The 20,667-nt window shown below is 40.7% G+C and overlaps 2 protein-coding genes across 2 annotated transcripts in view; one reads left to right on the forward strand and one right to left on the reverse strand.

The window, feature by feature from the left end:
- Nucleotides 1-224: 224 nt before the first annotated feature.
- Nucleotides 225-11,525, reverse strand: LOC311106516 (breast cancer metastasis-suppressor 1-like protein). The gene is made up of 10 exons (XM_084148868.1): nucleotides 11,266-11,525; nucleotides 10,955-11,045; nucleotides 10,675-10,802; nucleotides 9,866-9,945; nucleotides 9,396-9,492; nucleotides 7,186-7,275; nucleotides 6,993-7,057; nucleotides 6,865-6,904; nucleotides 4,121-4,247; nucleotides 225-1,498 (listed from the first exon to the last, which is right to left on the reverse strand). Exons 1-10 carry the CDS (start codon nucleotides 11,354-11,356, stop codon nucleotides 1,381-1,383), a joined length of 927 nt encoding a protein of 308 aa, XP_084004994.1. The 5' UTR covers nucleotides 11,357-11,525; the 3' UTR covers nucleotides 225-1,380.
- A 712-nt stretch (nucleotides 11,526-12,237) lies between these two features.
- LOC311106508 (RNA-binding protein 25-like) overlaps nucleotides 12,238-20,667 on the forward strand; it is a 34,433-nt gene continuing 26,003 nt past the window's right edge. The window contains exons 1-2 of the mRNA XM_084148858.1: nucleotides 12,238-12,370; nucleotides 17,820-17,916. Of these exons, the coding sequence (XP_084004984.1) occupies nucleotides 17,838-17,916 (79 nt within the window). The 5' untranslated portion in view covers nucleotides 12,238-12,370; nucleotides 17,820-17,837. The remainder of the gene's footprint in view (nucleotides 12,371-17,819; nucleotides 17,917-20,667) is intronic.

Consider the following 20,667-nt stretch of genomic DNA (forward strand, 5'->3'; position numbering starts at 1 on the left):
GAACTCGACAGAGAGCAGGAAGGAATGGCTTGTGCTGAGCAAGTTGATTTAGCTATCACTAGACATGCTGTCAGCTTTACTGACTGACAATGTAAAAAGGAATTATGATATGGCCTGCTATTCCACACAGACTATTTTGCTTTAATCAAAGGCTGTAAATCCAGTTCTTTCTATAGGATTGCTTCAAGGGTCTACAATCTTTACAAACTAAGGCAAGTGACATGTTTACTACAAAATGACATATTTAATTTGCTGTACATGATAACAGGGACTATGACATTTTATTCATGTGTTCCTCCCGCATGATATGAAAATAAAAGGTAATGTAGAGGCTGAGCGTTTATTTTCTAAAAAAAAAAAAAAAAACACCAAATAAAAATCCAAACTTTACTAATAAAAACTCAAGACAACAACAGGACTACATTTCAATTGATGGCACTGAAACATTTGGTCTGATCGTACTCAGACGGACCAAAGTAGAATTCTTCATTGGCTGCAAAAAAAAACCCAGCAAATGCTCCCAACATATACAGTAACATGTAACATCTACACAATTCATAATATCATGTTGAGAATCCTTTAAAATGCAAAACTGTTGGCAGTTGGTACTTATATACACAGACAAAGAAACGTTTTCCCACGATATCCAATAATGTGCAAAAGAGTGGGATTGCATGGACATTTTGACCCATCTCTCCTGACATTGGCCATGCTAAAATATAGTAAACATCAATCTTTCCTTCCTTGAACTGATAACATATCTGACAGCATTGGTTAGGTGAAAATGGTATCATGTCCCCTTGAGGGCAGGGAGAAAGAGAAGAAAGAGAGAGCTGTGTTTCTCAGAATAGTAACAAATAAATGGAAGATGACACAGAGAGACTTTAGAGGGAATACTACAAGAGGCGGGGGACTCACAGTGAAGAAAACACATAATTAGGGCAAGGTTTTTTTTCTCCATCCATCCAGTCACAACCAACGCTTTGACTTGATCCTCGTCTCGTCCTGTTCTCACCGGCCAGAGGAGCTAAGGCCTTACTGCATTGAGTTAGTTCAAGACTGTAGGCATCGTCTTGTTAAAAAGGCACACCACAACACCACCACTGCTCACAACCAGCAACTTAGCCCTTTTGTAGCAGCACTTGCTCCTCTCGCTTCCAGTTTAGAGAGAAGTAATGACACTTGCTGGCTTCGCAGATATTATTAACATACATACTTACAGAGAGCATTAGTTAGTCACCAACCCTACACACCCTGACCTGTAGCTCTACATGACCAGGGTTGGTTAAGTCCACTGACATAAGGGAGAGGATATTTTATGGCACTGGAGTTCATCATCTGTTATCCAAGGTGAGAGAGTATGGCAGGCTGTTAGGGACATTAGGAGTGTTTGATGGTGTATTTGCCTTTCTGCAGCTGAGAGATGTAGAGTTTGGACTTGCTGCCGTCAAGCCGTTTGAACCACACCTCGTCATGGTTTATGGTGGTTATTATGGCACTGTGCGGAGAGATGGAAGAGGATTGGATAATAAAATATAAATTACATACACCTATATGTCTCCTTAAACCAATTCACTTACAACAACACTTGAATCTAGTGTATGAACCTCAACAGTATATGCACTGTGGCGTACAGCAGGTCAGCCACCAGGTCGAGGCCTGGTAACAGATGGAGTATACATCACGAGGCGGTGGCTTCATCTGCTGGACGTGCCAGGTCTCGACGGGCTCCCCGGACAGGACTAATTGGGGCTGATTGGGAGCTGGTGAGTAATTAAGGGCAGATTGCTCACCAGCTGTGCAAGGCCCATAAAGCTGCCAGAAGGGCAGCACATGGGGGAGGACTGGGGAAAGTAAGGTAACTTCCGTGTAGTTGGAGACGGTATCCTGGAGAGGATCTCATGGGGGAGACCTAACCTTTTCTTTTGATTATTTTATTAATAAACAGCATTGAAACTGAGCTAATCATACTTTGTCCGTGTCTGATCTGTGTAAACGACTTGACCCAATCGCCTGATCTGCCACAAGTGGTGGAGAACGCGGGCATTTGATCGGACGGGATAACGTCAAGCCCCAGGAGAGGAAGGTTCACGCGGTACGTGATTGGCCAGTTCCACGCACCAAGCCCCAGGAGAGGAAGGTTCACGCGGTACGTGATTGGCCAGTTCCACGCACCAAGACACAGGTCAAGTCCTTCCTGAGACTGGCAGGATACTATAGCCGGGTTTATCCCCAGCTTTGCGGCTATAGCTTCCCCCCCCATCACCGATGAAACCGAGCTAATCATACTCTGTCCGTGTCTGATCTGTGTAAACGTTTTGACCCAACCCCCTGATCTGCCACAGCACACAAGGTCATGCTTCCACGCTCAAATGCATCACATGCAAATATACAGTGGGGGAAAAAAGTATTTAGTCAGCCACCAATTGTGCAAGTTATCCCACTTAAAAAGATGAGAGAGGCCTGTAATTTTCATCATAGGTACACGTCAACTATGACAGACAAATTGAGATTTTTTTTCTCCAGAAAATCACATTGTAGGATTTTTAATGAATTTATTTGCAAATTATGGTGGAAAATAAGTATTTGGTCACCTACAAACAAGCAAGATTTCTGGCTCTCACAGACCTGTAACTTCTTCTTTAAGAGGCTCCTCTGTCCTCCACTCGTTACCTGTATTAATGGCACCTGTTTGAACTTGTTATCAGTATAAAAGACACCTGTCCACACACAACCTCAAACAGTCACACTCCAAACTCCACTATGGCCAAGACCAAAGAGCTGTCAAAGGACACCAGAAACAAAATTGTAGACCTGCACCAGGCTGGGAAGACTGAATCTGCAATAGGTAAGCAGCTTGGTTTGAAGAAATCAACTGTAGGAGCAATTATTAGGAAATGGAAGACATACAAGACCACTGATAATCTCCCTCGATCTGGGGCTCCACGCAAGATCTCACCCCGTGGGGTCAAAATGATCACAAGAACGGTGAGCAAAAATCCCAGAACCACACGGGGGGACCTAGTGAATGACCTGCAGAGAGCTGGGACCAAAGTAACAAAGCCTACCATCAGTAACACACTACGCCGCCAGGGACTCAAATCCTGCAGTGCCAGACGTGTCCCCCTGCTTAAGCCAGTACATGTCCAGGCCCGTCTGAAGTTTGCTAGAGTGCATTTGGATGATCCAGAAGAGGATTGGGAGAATGTCATTTGGTCAGATGAAACCAAACTAGAACTTTTTGGTAAAAACTCAACTCGTCGTGTTTGGAGGACAAAGAATTCTGAGTTGCATCCAAAGAACACCATACCTACTGTGAAGCATGGGGGTGGAAACATCATGCTTTGGGGCTGTTTTTCTGCAAAGGGACCAGGACGACTGATCCGTGTAAAGGAAAGAATGAATGGGGCCATGTATCGTGAGATTTTGAGTGAAAACCTCCTTCCATCAGCAAGGGCATTGAAGATGAAACATGGCTGGGTCTTTCAGCATGACAATGATCCCAAACACACCGCCCGGGCAACGAAGGAGTGGCTTCGTAAGAAGCATTTCAAGGTCCTGGAGTGGCCTAGCCAGTCTCCAGATCTCAACCCCATAGAAAATCTTTGGAGGGAGTTGAAAGTCCGTGTTGCCCAGCGACAGCCCCAAAACATCACTGCTCTAGAGGAGATCTGCATGGAGGAATGGGCCAAAATACCAGCAACAGTGTGTGAAAACCTTGTGAAGACTTACAGAAAACGTTTGACCTGTGTCATTGCCAACAAAGGGTATATAACAAAGTATTGAGAAACTTTTGTTATTGACCAAATACTTATTTTCCACCATAATTTGCAAATAAATTCATTAAAAATCCTACAATGTGATTTTCTGGATTATTTTTTCTCATTTTGTCTGTCATAGTTGACGTGTACCTATGATGAAAATTACAGGCCTCTCTCATCTTTTTAAGTGGGAGAACTTGCACAATTGGTGGCTGACTAAATACTTTTTTCCCCCCACTGTACATACAGAAATACACAAAGGCACACACATACACACAACACACTTACCTCAAGGACATCAACATACGCACACACCATTTGAAAACATACATTTCCTATACAGACACCATGATACACACCTGGTAGGGTGTTCGTCCTTCTTATTGATACACAAGGCCTGTCCTCTGCAGTACCACTGGCTGTCATAGAACAGTCTGCCCTCCTCAGACCTCGCCACATGGTGGTGTCTGTCAGCCTTGGTAGGGACTACACACACACACACACACACACACACACACACACACACACACACACACACACACACACACACACACACACACACACCACAAACATGTCATGACGAAGGTACAACAGTTGTGAGCACTATGTATTAACACGTACCCGTACGTCAGTTACACTATCTAAATACATACATTCAGAGAGTCTTAATCACGGGTGAAAGTAAGCTGGTACGATCCAGGACGGAGTACCGGCAAAATAATCATTGGGGATACGCCATACCGGTTGAACAAGAGCCAATCACAATAATTAACACAAAGATGCCAAGGAAACTGTAGGGTATTACACTATAATTGAATCACTACAGCATGTCACCTACATGAAACGTTTGCAAATGGACTTAAAACCTGTAGAATACGCTCCAAAATGCTTTTGATGATAACAGCGGATTTTTGCGAAGGCAGAGATGAGTGGCCGAGACCGCGACCCCGCGACGTGCGCGGACAGAGATGAGTGGCCGAGACAGCGACGTGCGCGGACAGAGATGAGTGGCCGAGACAGCGACGTGCGCGGACAGAGATGAGTGGCCGAGACAGCGACGTGCGCGGACAGAGATGAGTGGCCGAGACAGCGACGTGCGCGGACAGAGATGAGTGGCCGAGACAGCGACGTGCGCGGACATTGCCATTCATTACATTTTTATTTTATTTTTTGTACAGACGTCTCTTTCCATTCATCAAATGTATGGAAACAGGAATTATTTTAGAGTGGACGAATGTACGCAGGTAGCCAGGCTTACAGGAGCCTTCTGAAGTGATTGTTTGACAATCAGATGAAAACATCATGACTAGTTGTGTTAATGACACATTCAAAGATAATACATTTTAAAAGTTGAATGACAAATCTTTACTATTAGGCCCACAGAGATCCTATTAAATGAATAGGGAGTCTGTGTAATTCTATTAAATGAATAGGGAGTCTGTGTAATTCTATTAAATGAATAGGGATTCTAAGTGTAATTCTATTAAATGAATAGGGATTCTATGTGTAATTCTATTAAATGAATAGGGATTCTATGTGTAATTCTATTAAATGAATAGGGAGCCTGTAATTCTATTAAACGAATAGGGATTCTATGTAATTATATTAAATGAATAGGGATTATATATGTAATTCTATTAAATGAATAGGGAGTCTGTGTAATTCTATTACATTAATAGGGATTCTATATGTAATTCTATGAAATGAATAGGGAGTCTGTGATTCTATTAAATGAATAGGGAGTCTGTGTAATTCTATTAAATGAATAGGGATTCTATGTGTAATTCTATTAAATGAATAGGGATTCTATATGTAATTCTATTAAATGAATAGGGATTCTATGTGTAATTCTATTAAATTAATAGGGATTCTATGTGTAATTCTATTAAATGAATAGGGAGTCTGTGTAATTATATTAAACGAATAGGGATTCTATGTGTAATTCTATTAAACGAATAGGGATTCTATATGTAATTCTATTAAATGAATAGGGATTCTATGTGTAATTCTATTAAATGAATAGGGAGTCTGTGTAATTCTATTACATTAATAGGGATTCTATATGTAATTCTATGAAATGAATAGGGAGTCTGTGATTCTATTAAATGAATAGGGAGTCTGTGTAATTCTATTAAATGAATAGGGATTCTATGTGTAATTCTATTAAATGAATAGGGATTCTATATGTAATTCTATTAAATGAATAGGGATTCTATGTGTAATTCTATTAAATTAATAGGGATTCTATGTGTAATTCTATTAAATGAATAGGGAGTCTGTGTAATTATATTAAACGAATAGGGATTCTATGTGTAATTCTATTAAACGAATAGGGATTCTATATGTAATTCTATTAAATGAATAGGGATTCTATGTGTAATTCTATTAAATGAATAGGGATTCTATGTGTAATTCTATTACATGAATAGGGAGTCTGTGTAATTCTATTAAATGAATAGGGATTCTATATGTAATTATATTAAATGAATAGGATTCTATATGTAATTATATTAAATGAATAGGGATTCTATGTGTAATTCCATTAAATGAATAGGGAGTCTGTGTAATTCTATTAAATGAATAGGGATTATATGTGTAATTCTATTAAATGAATAGGGAGTCTGTGTAATTCTATTAAATGAATAGGGATTCGGTGTAATTCTATTAAATGAATAGGGAGTCTGTGTAATTCTATTAAATGAATAGGGATTCGGTGTAATTATATTAAATGAATAGGGAGTCTGTGTAATTCTATTAAAACGAATAGGGATTCTATATGTAATTCTATTAAAACGAATAGGGATTCTATATGTAATTCTATAAAACGAATAGGGATTCTATATGTAATTATATTAAACGAATAGGGATTCTATATGTAATTCTATTAAAACGAATAGGGATTCTATGTGTAATTCTATTAAAACGAATAGGGATTCTATATGTAATTCTATTTTTAGCCCAACCCCCCCCCCCCCAAAATAAATAAATAAAAGTGTACACATAGAAGGTACCGTACAGGTAAGAAATGTAATCTATTGTCATCCCTCCTCTTAATATAATGTGGGACCAGATACTGTAACAAACAGAAATCAGAGACTCTTACCATCAACCTTGACCCTGTGCGGCCCGAACGTCGCCAGCGCCTGTGGTGCATACAGAACAAGATCGAAAAGTTAAATTCCAACCCTAAGAAAATTACAACAAAGACTTACATTTGGTTAACTCAAATACCTTTCGTATTGCTGTCCAGTCTTCAAGTATATCGAGGTCTTGCAACATATAAATAATATATGGACGTGAGAAGGGGTTAAGTAAAAAGCTCAAGTTCTTCATTGATATTAGCACTGACAGTCCAGTATCTGTACCTAATACAGTAGATGTAACACAGGATGGAGAGAGGAAGACCGGTACAAAGAAAGGATATCTGAGACGACCACAGGCTTCTTTATCTTGGCAGGGCAGAAGGGATCCTTCTTCTTGTTCTTCCGTGAATGTAAACCATCATTCCATAGTTCTGGAATGCAGATCAAAAAGAGAGAAAAGCTACTTGCGGTCTATGCAGTATCTCAAGTCAGTTACAGTGCCTTCAAAAAGTGTTCCCACCCCTTGACTAGTTCTATATTATGTTGTGTTACACCATGAATTTAAAATTGATTAAATTGAGATTTTTGGTCACTGGCCTACACACACACACACAATAACCCATAATGTCAAAGTGGAATTATGTTTAGACATTTTTACAAATTAATTAAAAATGAAAAGGTGAAATGTCTTGAGTCAATAAGTATTCAACCACTTTGTTATGGCACGCCTAAATAAGTTCAGGAGTACAAATGTGCTTAACAAGTCACATAATAAGTTGCATGGACTCACTCTGAGTGCAATAATAATGTTTAACATGATTTTTGAATGACCCCCACATATACAATTATCTGTCAGGTCCCTCAGTCGAGCAGTGAATTTCAAACACAGATTCAACCACAAAGACCAGGGAGGTTTTCCAATGCTTCACAAAGAAAGCCACCTATTGGTAGATGGGTAAAAATAAAAAGCAGACATTGAATATCCCTTTGAGCATGGTGAAGTTATTAATTACACTTTGGATAGTGTATCAATACACCCAGTCAATACAAATATACAAGCGTCCTTCCTAACTCAGTTGCCGGAGAGGAAGGAAACCGCTCAGGTATTTCACCATGAGGCCAATGGTGACTTTAAAACAGTTAGAGTTGAATGGCTGTGATAGGAGAAACCTGAGGATGGATCAACAACATTGTAGTTACTCCACAATACTAACCTAATTGACAGAGTGAAAAGAAGGATGCATGTACAGAACAAAAATATTCTAACACATGCAACAAGGCATTAAAGTAAAAATGCAAAAAATGTGGCAAAGCAATTAACTTTTTGTCCTGAATAAAAAAGTGTTATGTTTGGGTCAAATCCAATACAACACATTACTGAGTACTACTCTCCATATTTTCAAGCATAGTGGTGGCTGCATCATATTATGGGTGTGCTTGTAGTCGTTAAGGACTGGGGAGTTATCAGGATAAAAAAGAAACGGAATGGAGCTAAGCACAGGCAAAATCCTAGAGGAAAACCTGGATCAGTCTGCTTTCCACCAGACACTGGGAGATGAATTCACCTTTCAGCAGGACAATAACCTAAAACACAAGGCCAAATCTACACTAGAGTTGCTTACCAAGAAGACAGTGAATGTTCCTGAGTGGCCGAGTTACAGTTTTGACTTAAATCTGCTTGAAAATCTATGGCAAGACCTGAAAATGGTTGTCTAGTAGTGATCAACAATCAATTTGACAGAGCTTGAAGAATAATTTTGAAAATAATTTTGGGCAAATGTTGCACAATCCAGGAGTGGAAAGCTCTTAAGAGACTTACCCAGAAAGACACACAACTGTTTTCACTTTGTCATTATGGGATACTATATACAAACAAACAAAAAATTTGAATTCAGTCTAACACAAGATGAGAAAGAAGAAGAAACCCGCACACTACTCTTGATAGTATCACTGCTCTTGCTAGTATCACTGCTCTTGATAGTATCACTGCTCTTGATAGTATCACTGCTCTTGCTAGTATCACTGCTCTTGCTAGTATCACTGCTCTTTAATAATCTTTACGTATCGGCCTCAAGGCCTTTGTCAGAGCTTTTGTGTGTGTTTATAATTTGCACCCTTATGTAGACATTGCTCCACCCACATACGTTCAATGCGCATCGAATGGGGTTGGAGTCGAGGAAAAATAAGCAATTGTTATCAAATATAACAATGTACATTTCATAAGTATTCACAACAAAATGTGGAATAAGTCAAGGGGTATGAATACTTTGTGAAGGCACTTTGAACCCGAGCTGGTATACCTGAGACTGTACGGTGTGCAGGCTTTTTTTCCAGCCCTGCATTTAAACACCTAATTCAACCCATCAACTCTCCTCCATGACCTTCATTAGTTCAATCGGGTGTGTCAATAGTAGACTTCACTTAAACTAATAAGCTTTAAAGTCATTTCCAACTAATATCAACTGTACAGTAATAGCCCTTCCTCAAGGTCCTCTGTATAGAGTTCACAGGATCAGAGTACTGCATATAGCCTGTGTATTGCCTACTATACCTGAGGTGATGTCGATACTGTGTCTGTCCTCCTCCAGGCGTCTGATCTTCTCCTCTAACTCACTCTGCACCGTGTCAAACAGCAACAGCTTTTCACTCTGGGAGGAAACACAGAACATGGATGAGTACTGTAGTATTACCAAAGCCATGGATAGGGACCCTGGTTAAATACATGCAAAAATGCAACTTTGCTGATGCATAACTGCAAAAGCATTCTACGTAATTTTCCAGTAGTTTGCCATGCATCCTTCATTCCTCTCTTCCTTGAGGTAGCCATATTGGTGATCTGTATGTGACTAGACAAGGGAAAGCAAGGATTCAAACCAACTGCTTTCTACAGCCCGAAACCTCAGACAGGGCCAGAGACAAACAATGATTTAATTCCACGCTTGATCACTGTCACATTACTCACTGGCCCAAAAATTGCCCCTTGGGGATCAATAAAGTTGTATCGTATTGAATTGACCCGACCTCCCAGTGTTGGCAGGCAGCCTGGATCTCACAGTCGTACTTGTTCTTCACAGACTCCAGACACAGCTCTCTGTAGATTCCTGGAGAAGATACAAGACAAGGAAAACATCTCTTTACTCTTGGCACCCTTCAGAAGGTTTCACGTCACTGAGAACAGAGCCATATATCTACATTGTAACATTGTTGTAACAGTACATTGTATATAAGATAAGATAGTACTTTATTAATCTCCCAGAGGGGACCTTTAATTGCACCAACCAATACATATATTACCAATAAATACGCCATTAAAACACAAGGACACACAGACATTAAAAGCAACACATCATCGATAAACATAAAAACTAAGTGTTTGTGTTAAAAAGCCTCATAGCATATGGTAAAAAAGGATCTGCGGAAACTTTATGTTTTAGACCTGGCTAAAATAAATCTGTCTGCCATCGCACTGCGACGCTCCAGGCAGGTACTGTGGAGGGGGTGGCTAGTGTTGGCCTCTATACTCCTAAGCTTTTTGAGGATCTGCATATCCAGGATGGGCTCTAGATTGTCCTGGTGGGTGCCGATGATCGATCCAGCCTTCTGAGACTATAGACAACATATATAAACAAATGTTTGCTTTGTTATATTTGGACGTAGCCTACCCAGGGACCCGGTGGTAGGTAGGTCATCTGAGGGACACACAACAAACATTTTAGAAAAGCACTGATCTTCCTGACGTTGACATCAGCCGCCTGTCACAACTAAAGTTACAATGCAAAGTGGGACGTTAGTATCCAATCTAGTGTAGGCAAAGTGACATGGAAACTCACCGCCCACTTTAGTCCTGATCTGCATATTCTCCTGTAGGTTGGCAAGTGGTTCCAGATACTCTTGGGCACAGCCTGCTATGACCTCCTGTAGCTTTATGTCCAACTGACAGAGCCTCTCCTTGTACAGCCTAGTCATAATGAGATAGACAGGGGTGAGCCAATACAGCAGCATCATCAGTAGCTAGTTGACTTGGCTTAACCATGCACGTAAACATGGATCAGAAAGAAAACAATCTGGTAGGAGTGATTCAATTTGGAAAGTAGCCAGTAGCGTCTTTACTGTTCTTTCAAGTCGCCGAATTGCTTCTCGAGGGTAGTCATCTCGTCCATGCATTCAATTCGTCTCCTCTCGCAGTCCTCATCGTCCATCTCTGTTGGCAAAAGAAACATGCTAACTGTCAGACAACCCCCACACAGTAAACACACTAGAGGCAATTAGCTAGCAACTTGGCCACGCAGCATCACTTTGGTCATAAAGGAGATCATCATCAAAATCGCCATGCATACTGTACTAACACACACGCAAAACATAACAGCAAGCTGCATTTGGCCTAATTAAATATAGCTAGCTACATTTACTGTATTCATTACCCGAGCTGTCTCCATCTTCAGATACAGAAGAGCTGATAGTGTCTTCTTCGTCCGTGCTGCTAGCGTCTTGCTCGGGAAAATCAACCTCCATATCTTCGTGGTTGCTTTCTTTCTTTTCGCGAGCGTGCACTTATGAAATTACAGTTGATAGGTTGGCGACATAAATTGTGTCAAAATAACAGTGTTTTATCAATAAAAACGACGACGGCTAAACAACTAGCTAACTAATCCAAGATAGACCACAGCCTGTCGTTTCCAATGGGAACAAATGAGTCATAGTGGGCCGAACAAGCAAGGAGATGGGCCGAGCCAAGCACAAGCTTGCGAGATCCTATTGGCACGTTCTATCATATATTTGCATATTTCCGTTAGGGAACGCCTACTTTGTGAAGTGCGCGTGTGCAGTAACTAAATTCGCCTTTGCGCTCCTAAACAACGCGATTTTTAAAAACTTTGGCAAAGGGTAAAGTCTACTAAACTTAGTCAACTATGTTCATAACACATTTTAGTTTTGAAAACAGAAAACTATATTGAGATCAAATGTTTCATCGATGACAAAATTTGCAGAATGTCGGCCAAAATTAATCTCGTTCTATTTTATCCCACTGCAGGCCACTGGGCTTCCGCTCACTACCATATTTGGTAGTGAGTGGAAACGCCAAACGGGTGCTTCACATATATACATCCGGTGAAATATCTGTCTCATTGTTCTATCTGTGAACTGGACGTTGAAAACATGGCTACCGAATCGACGAATCAAATATTAATTTATTAAAAATGTACATCTCTGTTGTGGTTTCCACTAGATAGCATAGCCACAAAGTCAAAATTGGAAACAATCATTTGCTTTTTGGTCTTAATTTAAGGTTAGTAATGTGGTTCAAGTTAGGTTTAAAATCAAATTTTAAGAAGATACATTGTAAAAAAATAAGAATAGGCGGGGTTTATGACTTTGTGGCTGTGGTAACTAGTGACGACATTGACGATTGATGTTGATGTATCGCAGTTAGCTAGCCACATAACCATACATCGGTGCACCTAACCGGAGGTAGCGACACAGAAGTGAAGAGTCGCCCGTAATAACCGATAAACCGACGTGTTTGGGGTACGTAAAATCTGATTAGGTAGCTAGTTTTTCACCATATTGTCTGAGTTTTATCAACAGTAGGTAGCTAGCTAACTCAAACTGTGCGAATGGTTTCCCGGTAGTTAGCTAGCGTAGTGCTAACTACAGCCGCAGCTAACCTTGTCAGGTTTGTTCGGTTGTGGAGGGCAAAACCTCTAACATTTCTTGCCTAACTAGCGATTATAATTAGGGTACGTTGGCTGTAGCTGACCCTAACGACAATATGACCAATGCCAACGTGAAGGTGATTTCTCTTTCATAAGGAACTAGCCAGCCAACTAGTTAGCCAGCATGCTAGCACCAGGCCTGGCTTTTCAACCACACAGATCAAACTCACGACCTGGTGGGGATTTTAGATGTTAATAGCTGTCAGCTGACATATTGTGCTGAGCTATTAGTGCTTTTTGAGGTCGGTTCGATTATTACAAAATAATCACTGGTTTCGATAATTTTTTTACACATTAAATGCACTATACATTATGTGGGTTGAATGCTGTAGCAACATATAATAAAACAATTAATAAAAGTCCCATGACTGTCCATTACTGGTTATCACTAAACTAACATTTTATTAACATTACTTTAGTAAAATATTTCAGTTGTGCATATTATATTAGTTTTATTTGATGACTTTATTACTTCATTCCAAGCCATCTCATCTCTATAGAGTTGCTGTCTGACAAAATCATTAGTAGTTCTTCAAAGTCAATAAGGCATACTTTTGACTGCTGAATACCAACTATCAGTCACTTAAATCATGTATTTTCAGGTTCTCTCTGTCTGCTCCACACTAACCTAACATAGCAGTCGTAAAATAAACAGACCTGAGAAGTAGGCGCTCAATGGATTATGGTCATTGTAGATGATTACCACGTTTTCTGCGATAGACTGAGTATTGGCCTGTTGAAAACAACAACTCCCTACTACTGATTTATCTCTAGAGAAATTGTGCAATGTGCGCATTGAGCTCACTGGATTTTTTTTTTTATGAAATCGAATTCAAATACTTGAACCGAAGTCAGTCAAATAGTTGTTTAAAAACCCAAAAAATAACAGACAAAATAATTGTGGTCCTCTGTAGCTCAGCTGGTAGAGCACAGCGCTTGTAACGCCAAGGTAGTGGGTGTTCGATCCCCGCGACCACCCATACACAAAAAATAAATAAAAATGTATGCAAGCATGACTGTAAGTCGCTTTGGATAAAAGCGTCTGCTAAATGGCATATTATTATATTATATATTATATTATAATTAAAGCCAACTGAACACGTGTGTTGTAATCTTGTGTTGAGAGATGGACAGGGTCCCAGTCTATCGTGGGTGAAAAGAGCCAATAATAAGCCGAATGAGCTGCTGTAGCCTACCATTGAACGTCTGACTAACTTCTGCATGACGCCTGCATCCTATGCCGTCGCCTACCATTGAAAGTCTGACTGACATGTCGTGATACCAATGCCTGACTAACGTGTGCGTGACACCTGCTTCTTAAAAACTAGCATTGAGCTATATTGTTCATCTACAGGCTATTATAATACCATAAGCCTCTCAACTGCGGGATGGTCTACTCATACAATTTTGATTAGATTTTCTTTATTTTCGGTACAAAAGAAACGCCTACTGCTGGCAACTGAAGCCTATATTCAGCATCCAACACCATGGCAATATGCACTCCAATAGTAATTATATGCAACATGCATCAATCCACTGTAGCCTATATATACAGTGGGGAGAACAAGTATTTGATACACTGCCGATTTTGCAGGTTTTCCTACTTACAAAGCATGTAGAGGTCTGTAATTTTTATCATAGGTACACTTCAACTGTGAGAGACGGAATCTAAAACAAAAATCCAGAAAATCACATTGTATGATTTTTAAGTAATTAATTTGCATTTTATTGCATGACATAAGTATTTGATACATCAGAAAAGCAGAACTTAATATTTGGTACAGAAATCTTTGTTTGCAATTACAGAGATCATACGTTTCCTGTAGGTCTTGACCAGGTTTGCACACACTGCAGCAGGGATTTTGGCCCACTCCTCCATACAGACCTTCTCCAGATCCTTCAGGTTTCGGGGCTGTCGCTGGGCAATACAGACTTTCAGCTCCCTCCAAAGATTTTCTATTGGGTTCAGGTCTGGAGACTGGCTAGGCCACTCCAGGACCTTGTGATGCTTCTTACAGAGCCACTCCTTAGTTGCCCTGGCTATGTGTTTCGGGTCGTTGTCGTGCTGGAAGACCCAGCCACGACTCATCTTCAATGCTCTTACTGAGGGAAGGAGGTTGTTGGCCAAGATCTCGCGATACATGGCCCCATCCATCCTATAATATATATAATAATATAATATGCCATTTAGCAGACGCTTTTATCCAAAGCGACTTACAGTCATGCGTGCATACATTATTTTTTTTTTGTGTATGGGTGGTCCCGGGGATCGAACCCACTACCTTGGCGTTACAAGCGCCGTGCTCTACCAGCTGAGCTACAGAGAACCACATCCTCCCCTCAATACGGTGCATGCTTCACAGTTGGGATGGTGTTCTTGGGGTTGTACTCATCCTTCTTCTTCCTCCAAACACGGCGAGTGGAGTTTAGACCAAAAAGCTCTATTTTTGTCTCATCAGACCACATGACCTTCTCCCATTCCTCCTCTGGATCATCCAGATGGTCATTGGCAAACTTCAGATCGGCCTGGACATGCGCTGGCTTGAGCAGGGGGACCTTGCGTGCGCTGCAGGATTTTAATCCATGACGGCGTAGTGTGTTACTAATGGTTTTCTTTGAGACTGTGGTCCCAGCTCTCTTCAGGTCATTGACCAGGTCCTGCCATGTAGTTCTGGGCTGATCCCTCACCTTCCTCATGATCATTGATGCCCCACGAGGTGAGATCTTGCATGGAGCCCCAGACCGAGGGTGATTGACCGTCATCTTGAACTTCTTCCATTTTCTAATAATTGCGCCAACAGTTGTTGCCTTCTCACCAAGCTGCTTGCCTATTGTCCTGTAGCCCACCCCAGCCTTGTGCAGGTCTACAATTTTATCCCTGATGTCCTTACACAGCTCTCTGGTCTTGGCCATTGTGGAGAGGTTGGAGTCTGTTTGATTGAGTGTGTGGACAGGTGTCTTTTATACAGGTAACGAGTTCAAACAAGTGCAGTTAATACAGGTAATGAGTGGAGAACAGGAGGGCTTCTTAAAGAAAAACTAACAGGTCTGTGAGAGCCGGAATTCTTACTGGTTGGTAGGTGATCAAATACTTATGTCATGCAATAAAATGCAAATTAATTACTTAAAAATCATACAATGTGATTTTCTGGATTTTTGTTTTAGATTCCGTCTCTCACAGTTGAAGTGTTACATTAATTACAGACCTACATGCTTTGTAAGTAGGAAAACCTGCAAAATCGGCAGTGTATCAAATACTTGTTCTCCCCACTGTAGCTGTAATCTTTCCCACTTGTCAAATCAACGTCTTCATTAGTCTATTATATTGCTGAAATACCAACTTGAATCGATTGATCAAGCGGTTATAGCCTACTGTTACCTGATAGAAATGTGTGTCATAAGCCCTATTTGGAACAGACTATTACTAGAACATTGGTTATGTAAATATTACCCCATTATCACTGGCATGGCGTAGTTTCTCTGGACCCCCGCAAGTTCGGAGTTCGCCAGCCCCCCGCCCTAAAATAAAATTTAAAAAAATAGAATGCGTCAGCGGTCAGCCACTCGCAAAGTAGGCTATAGGTTGCTGCGGCCATTCTTGTTCAGTGGCTAGAGGACGCAGTAATGAGAGAGAAATCATAGGCCTACAGAAAAAATAATATGCTACTGAAAAAATGTGGATATTCATCCTATATGATGAATCATGAAAGGAGCTTGGCCACTTTTCATTCTTTGCACCAATTTTAATAAGAGAGGAAACGCAAAACTGGCACCTGTCTTCATTCCTCGATCGCACATGCCGACCACCATGACGCTTGCTGCCTACAGTTTTCTTTCTATCTGATTTAAAGAGATGAAGTCCAGACAGGGTAGGCCTATTTTAGGAAACTTTCTGAATGGACATAGAGAGAAATAGCCCACCCACCTAAAAGGACCCATCAATGAAAGCCGCCTGCAGCGCATCCCACTCAGATACATAAGAAAATCACACTTCTCCTTTCCCCCAAAAAACTGATTAAAAACCTTGCCTTAGCTTCAAATCCTTTCTGTAGGATATCTAAAACTAGTCTACATTATAAGAGAACGCTAAATCAATGTAGTCCATCATATCAATTGACAAGGAAAGTGAATGTGAAGATAGACACAGCTGTGATATAGGCCTAGGCTATATGAAGATGAAACTGACAACCATTAGAACATAGAAACACATGCACACAACCTGTCCATAACGTATCAGCCGTTGATACCTTTTAGTGAAGCAATGGGTGGTTATGTTGACTCTAGGCCTGGTTATGTTGACTCTAGGCCTACATTTTCATTTGACTGAGTACTTTATTTAAATCTGTGCAACCACTTATTGATAAGGATAGCCTAAACAGATATTTCACTGTTCCCTTCTTGTAATTCACCCATCTCCTCTGATAACTGGCCTATCTCTTCCCCCTCTCTCTAGCTCTTAAACGAGTAGCCTATATATAGACAATGAACAGCGATATAGTTCGAAACTTATTTTGAGCAAAAATAAATCAAAAAGAAAGAATAGGCCTGGGCTAGAAGAGAAGCGTCGATCAACCCTCTTGCTTGCTGAATTGCTATAAAATACGCTACAGTGTTGGCAATAAACTGGCGGGGAAGTTTGAATGGCGAGAGCGACGTGGAGCTCTGGTGTGATGCGATCACATTGGCCAAATTGATACGTTGCTGCACTGATTCCTTGCAAAAAAAACACGCAGAGAAATGTAAAACACGTAGAGAAATGTATTAATTCATACAATGAGCCCACAGACCTGTAGGTGGCAGTGCGTGGACTGACAGTGGCAGGCTACCTTGCATTTTTTGTCGTATTAAAAGTATTCTGCTAATGTCTCAAGTCATATAAAATGTAGTAGGCTAGAAATTGGTTTTATATAGGCCTATGGCCACGTTTTTGCTGGGCAAAGAAAGGAGAAGAAACCTGTCTCTATGTACATTACTTGTGCGTGTCACGTGACGTGAACGTGACGTGAACGCGTCGGCAGTTTGATGCCTTGGGGGGGAAAAAACAGTCCATTGACAGTCCATGTTAATTCATGGCGGTATCTTATGGCGCTAGGAAGACGTTGGGTGACTTGGTGAGAAGTATCAGTAGCTTCGTTAGGCTTTTATTTAGGCCTGAATCACTTGCTATACCAGTCATCCTATTTGGACTGGAGAGTTCATTACTGTTGTGTCTACTGCTCTCTTATGACAGTTCTGACTGTTTTCTTTGGTCCAATGTTTAGGTGGGTGATTTCCACAAGATGTCGTTCCCTCCTCATCTCAACCGACCCCTGTTGCCCCCGGGCATCCCCCCTCCACAGTTCGCTGGTTTTCCTTCAGGTGAGTCATCACAGACAGAGTTCCTATCCTATGGGTCTGTCTATGTAAATTATACAGCTACTTAGTAGATTGTGAACATGACTTTGATTTGTAAAGGATATATAAAACTCTGCAAACCTTGTATTGAGAGAGAAACATTCATTTAAAGGATAATGGATGAGTTTCCCACTAGTAATTACCAGTTGGAGGGCTGTTCAAATTGATTTTTCCCAGTCGTATGTGGTAAACATAGAGAATGATAGAGATATCATCTTTATACAGTTGAAGTCGGAAGTTTACATACACTTAGGTTGGAGTCATTAAAACCCGTTTTTCAACCACTCCACAAATTTCTTGTTAACAAACAAGTCGGTTAGGACATCTACTTTGTGCATGACACAAGTCATTTTTCCAACAATTGTTTACAGACAGATTATTTCACTTATAATTCACTGTATCACAATTCCAGTGGGTCAGAAGTTTACATACACTAAGTTGACTGTGCCTTTAAACAGCTTGGAAAATTCCAGAAAATGATGTCATGGCTTTAGAAGCTTCTGATAGGCTAATTGACATCATTTGAGTCAATTGGAGGTGTACCTGTGGATGTATTTCAAGGCCTACCTTCAAACTCAGTGCCTCTTTGCTTGACATCATGGGAAAATCGAAAGAAATCAGCCAAGACCTCAGAAGAAAATTGTAGACCTCCAAAAGTCTGGTTCATCCTTGGGAGCAATTTCATCTGTACAAACAATAGTACGCAAGTATAAACACCATGGGACCACGCAGCCGTCATACCGCTCAGGAAGGAGACGCGTTCTGTCTCCTAGAGATGAACATACTTTGGTGAGAAAAGTGCAAATAAATCCCAGAACAACAGCAAAAGACCTTGTAAAGATGCTGGAGGAAACAGGTATAAAAGTATCTACATCCACAATAAAACAAGTCCTATATCGACATAACCTGAAAGGCCGCTCAGCAAGGAAGAAGCCACTGCTCCAAAACCGCCATAAAAAAGGCAGACTACGGTTTGCAACTACACATGGGGACAAAGATCGTACTTTTTGGAGAAATGTCCTCTGGTCTGATGAAACAAAAATATAATTGTTTGGCAATAATGACCATCGTTATGTTTGGAGGAAAAAGGGGAAGGCTTGAAAGCCGAAGAACACCATCCCAACCGTGAAGAACGGGGGTGGCAGCATCATGCTGTGGGGGTGCTTTGCTGCAGGAGGGACTGGTGCACTTCACAAAATAGATGGCATCATGAGGAAGGAAAATAATGTGGATATATTGAAGCAACATCTCAAGACATCAGTCAGGAAGTTAAAGCTTGGTCGCAAATGGGTCTTCCAAATGGACAATGACCCCAAGCATACTTCCATAGTTGTGGCAAAATGGCTTAAGGACAACAAAGTCAAGGTATTGGAGTGGCCATCACAAAGCCCTGACCTCAACCCTATAGAACATTTGTGGGCAGAACTGAAAAGGCGTGTGCGAGCAAGGAGGCCTACAAACCTGACTCAGTTACACCAGCTCTGTCAGGAGGAATGGGCCAAAATTCACCCAACTTATTGTGGGAAGCTTGTGGAAGGCTACCCGAAACGTTTGACCCAAGTTAAACAATTGAAAGGCAATGCTACCAAATACTAATTGAGTGTATGTAAACTTCTGACCCACTGGGAATGTGATGAAATAAATAAAAGCTGAAATAAATCATTCTCTCTACTATTATTCTGAGATTTCACATTCTAAAAATAGTGGTGATCCTAACTGACCTAAAACAGGGACCTTTCACTAGGATTAAATGTCAGGAATTGTGAAAAACAGAGTTTAAATGTATTTGGCTAAGGTGTATGTAAACTTCCGACATCAACTGTATATGTCCCAGTATGGCATCTGATCGCACGGCCAGCGCCATCGAAGCCATCTCCATTTTGAAGTAGTACATTTTCTTCTTCCAATACTTCTGAGTTGGCAAACAAACCCGAAAGGGTGCATACTGCCATCTAGAGTGTGTTGTTTGAACAGGTATAAAGCCAAGTATGGCAATTTACTGCCACCTACAGTTATGGAATGTTTGCTCACGAGTATACAGTGCCTTCAGAAAGTATTCACACCCCTTTACTTTTTCCACATTTTGTTGTGTTACAGCCTGAATTTAAAATAGATTAAATTGAGATTTGTCACTGGCCGAAACACAATACCCATAATTATGTGTTTTAGAAATGTTTACTAATTAATTAAACATGAAAAGCTGAAATGTCTTAGGGCAATAAGTGTTCAACCCCTTTGTTATGGCAAGCCTAAATATGTTCCAGAGTGAAAATCTACTTAACAAGTCCCATAATACATTGCTTGGACTCACTCTGTGTGCAATAATAGTGTTTAACATGATTTTTGAATGACTACCTCATCTCTGTACCCCACACATACAATTATCTGTCAGGTCCCTCAGTCGAGCAGTGAATTTCAAATACAGATTCAACCACAAAGACCAAGGAGGTTTTCCAACGCCTCGCAAAGAAGGGCAACTATTGGTAGATGGGTAAAAAAACAAACAGACATTGAATATTCCTTTGAGCATGGTGAAGTTATTAATCACACTTTTGATGGTGTATCAATACACCCAGTCAATACAAAGATACAGATGTCCTTCCTAACTCAGTTGCCAGAGAGGAAGGAAACCGGCCTGAGAGGAAGGAAACCGCTCAGGGATTTCACCATGAGGCCAATGGTGACTTTAAAACAGTTACAGAGTTTAATGGCTGT

This window comes from Coregonus lavaretus (genome assembly GCF_964263955.1).
Source record: "Coregonus lavaretus genome assembly, chromosome: 31".
NCBI lineage: Eukaryota > Metazoa > Chordata > Actinopteri > Salmoniformes > Salmonidae > Coregonus > Coregonus lavaretus.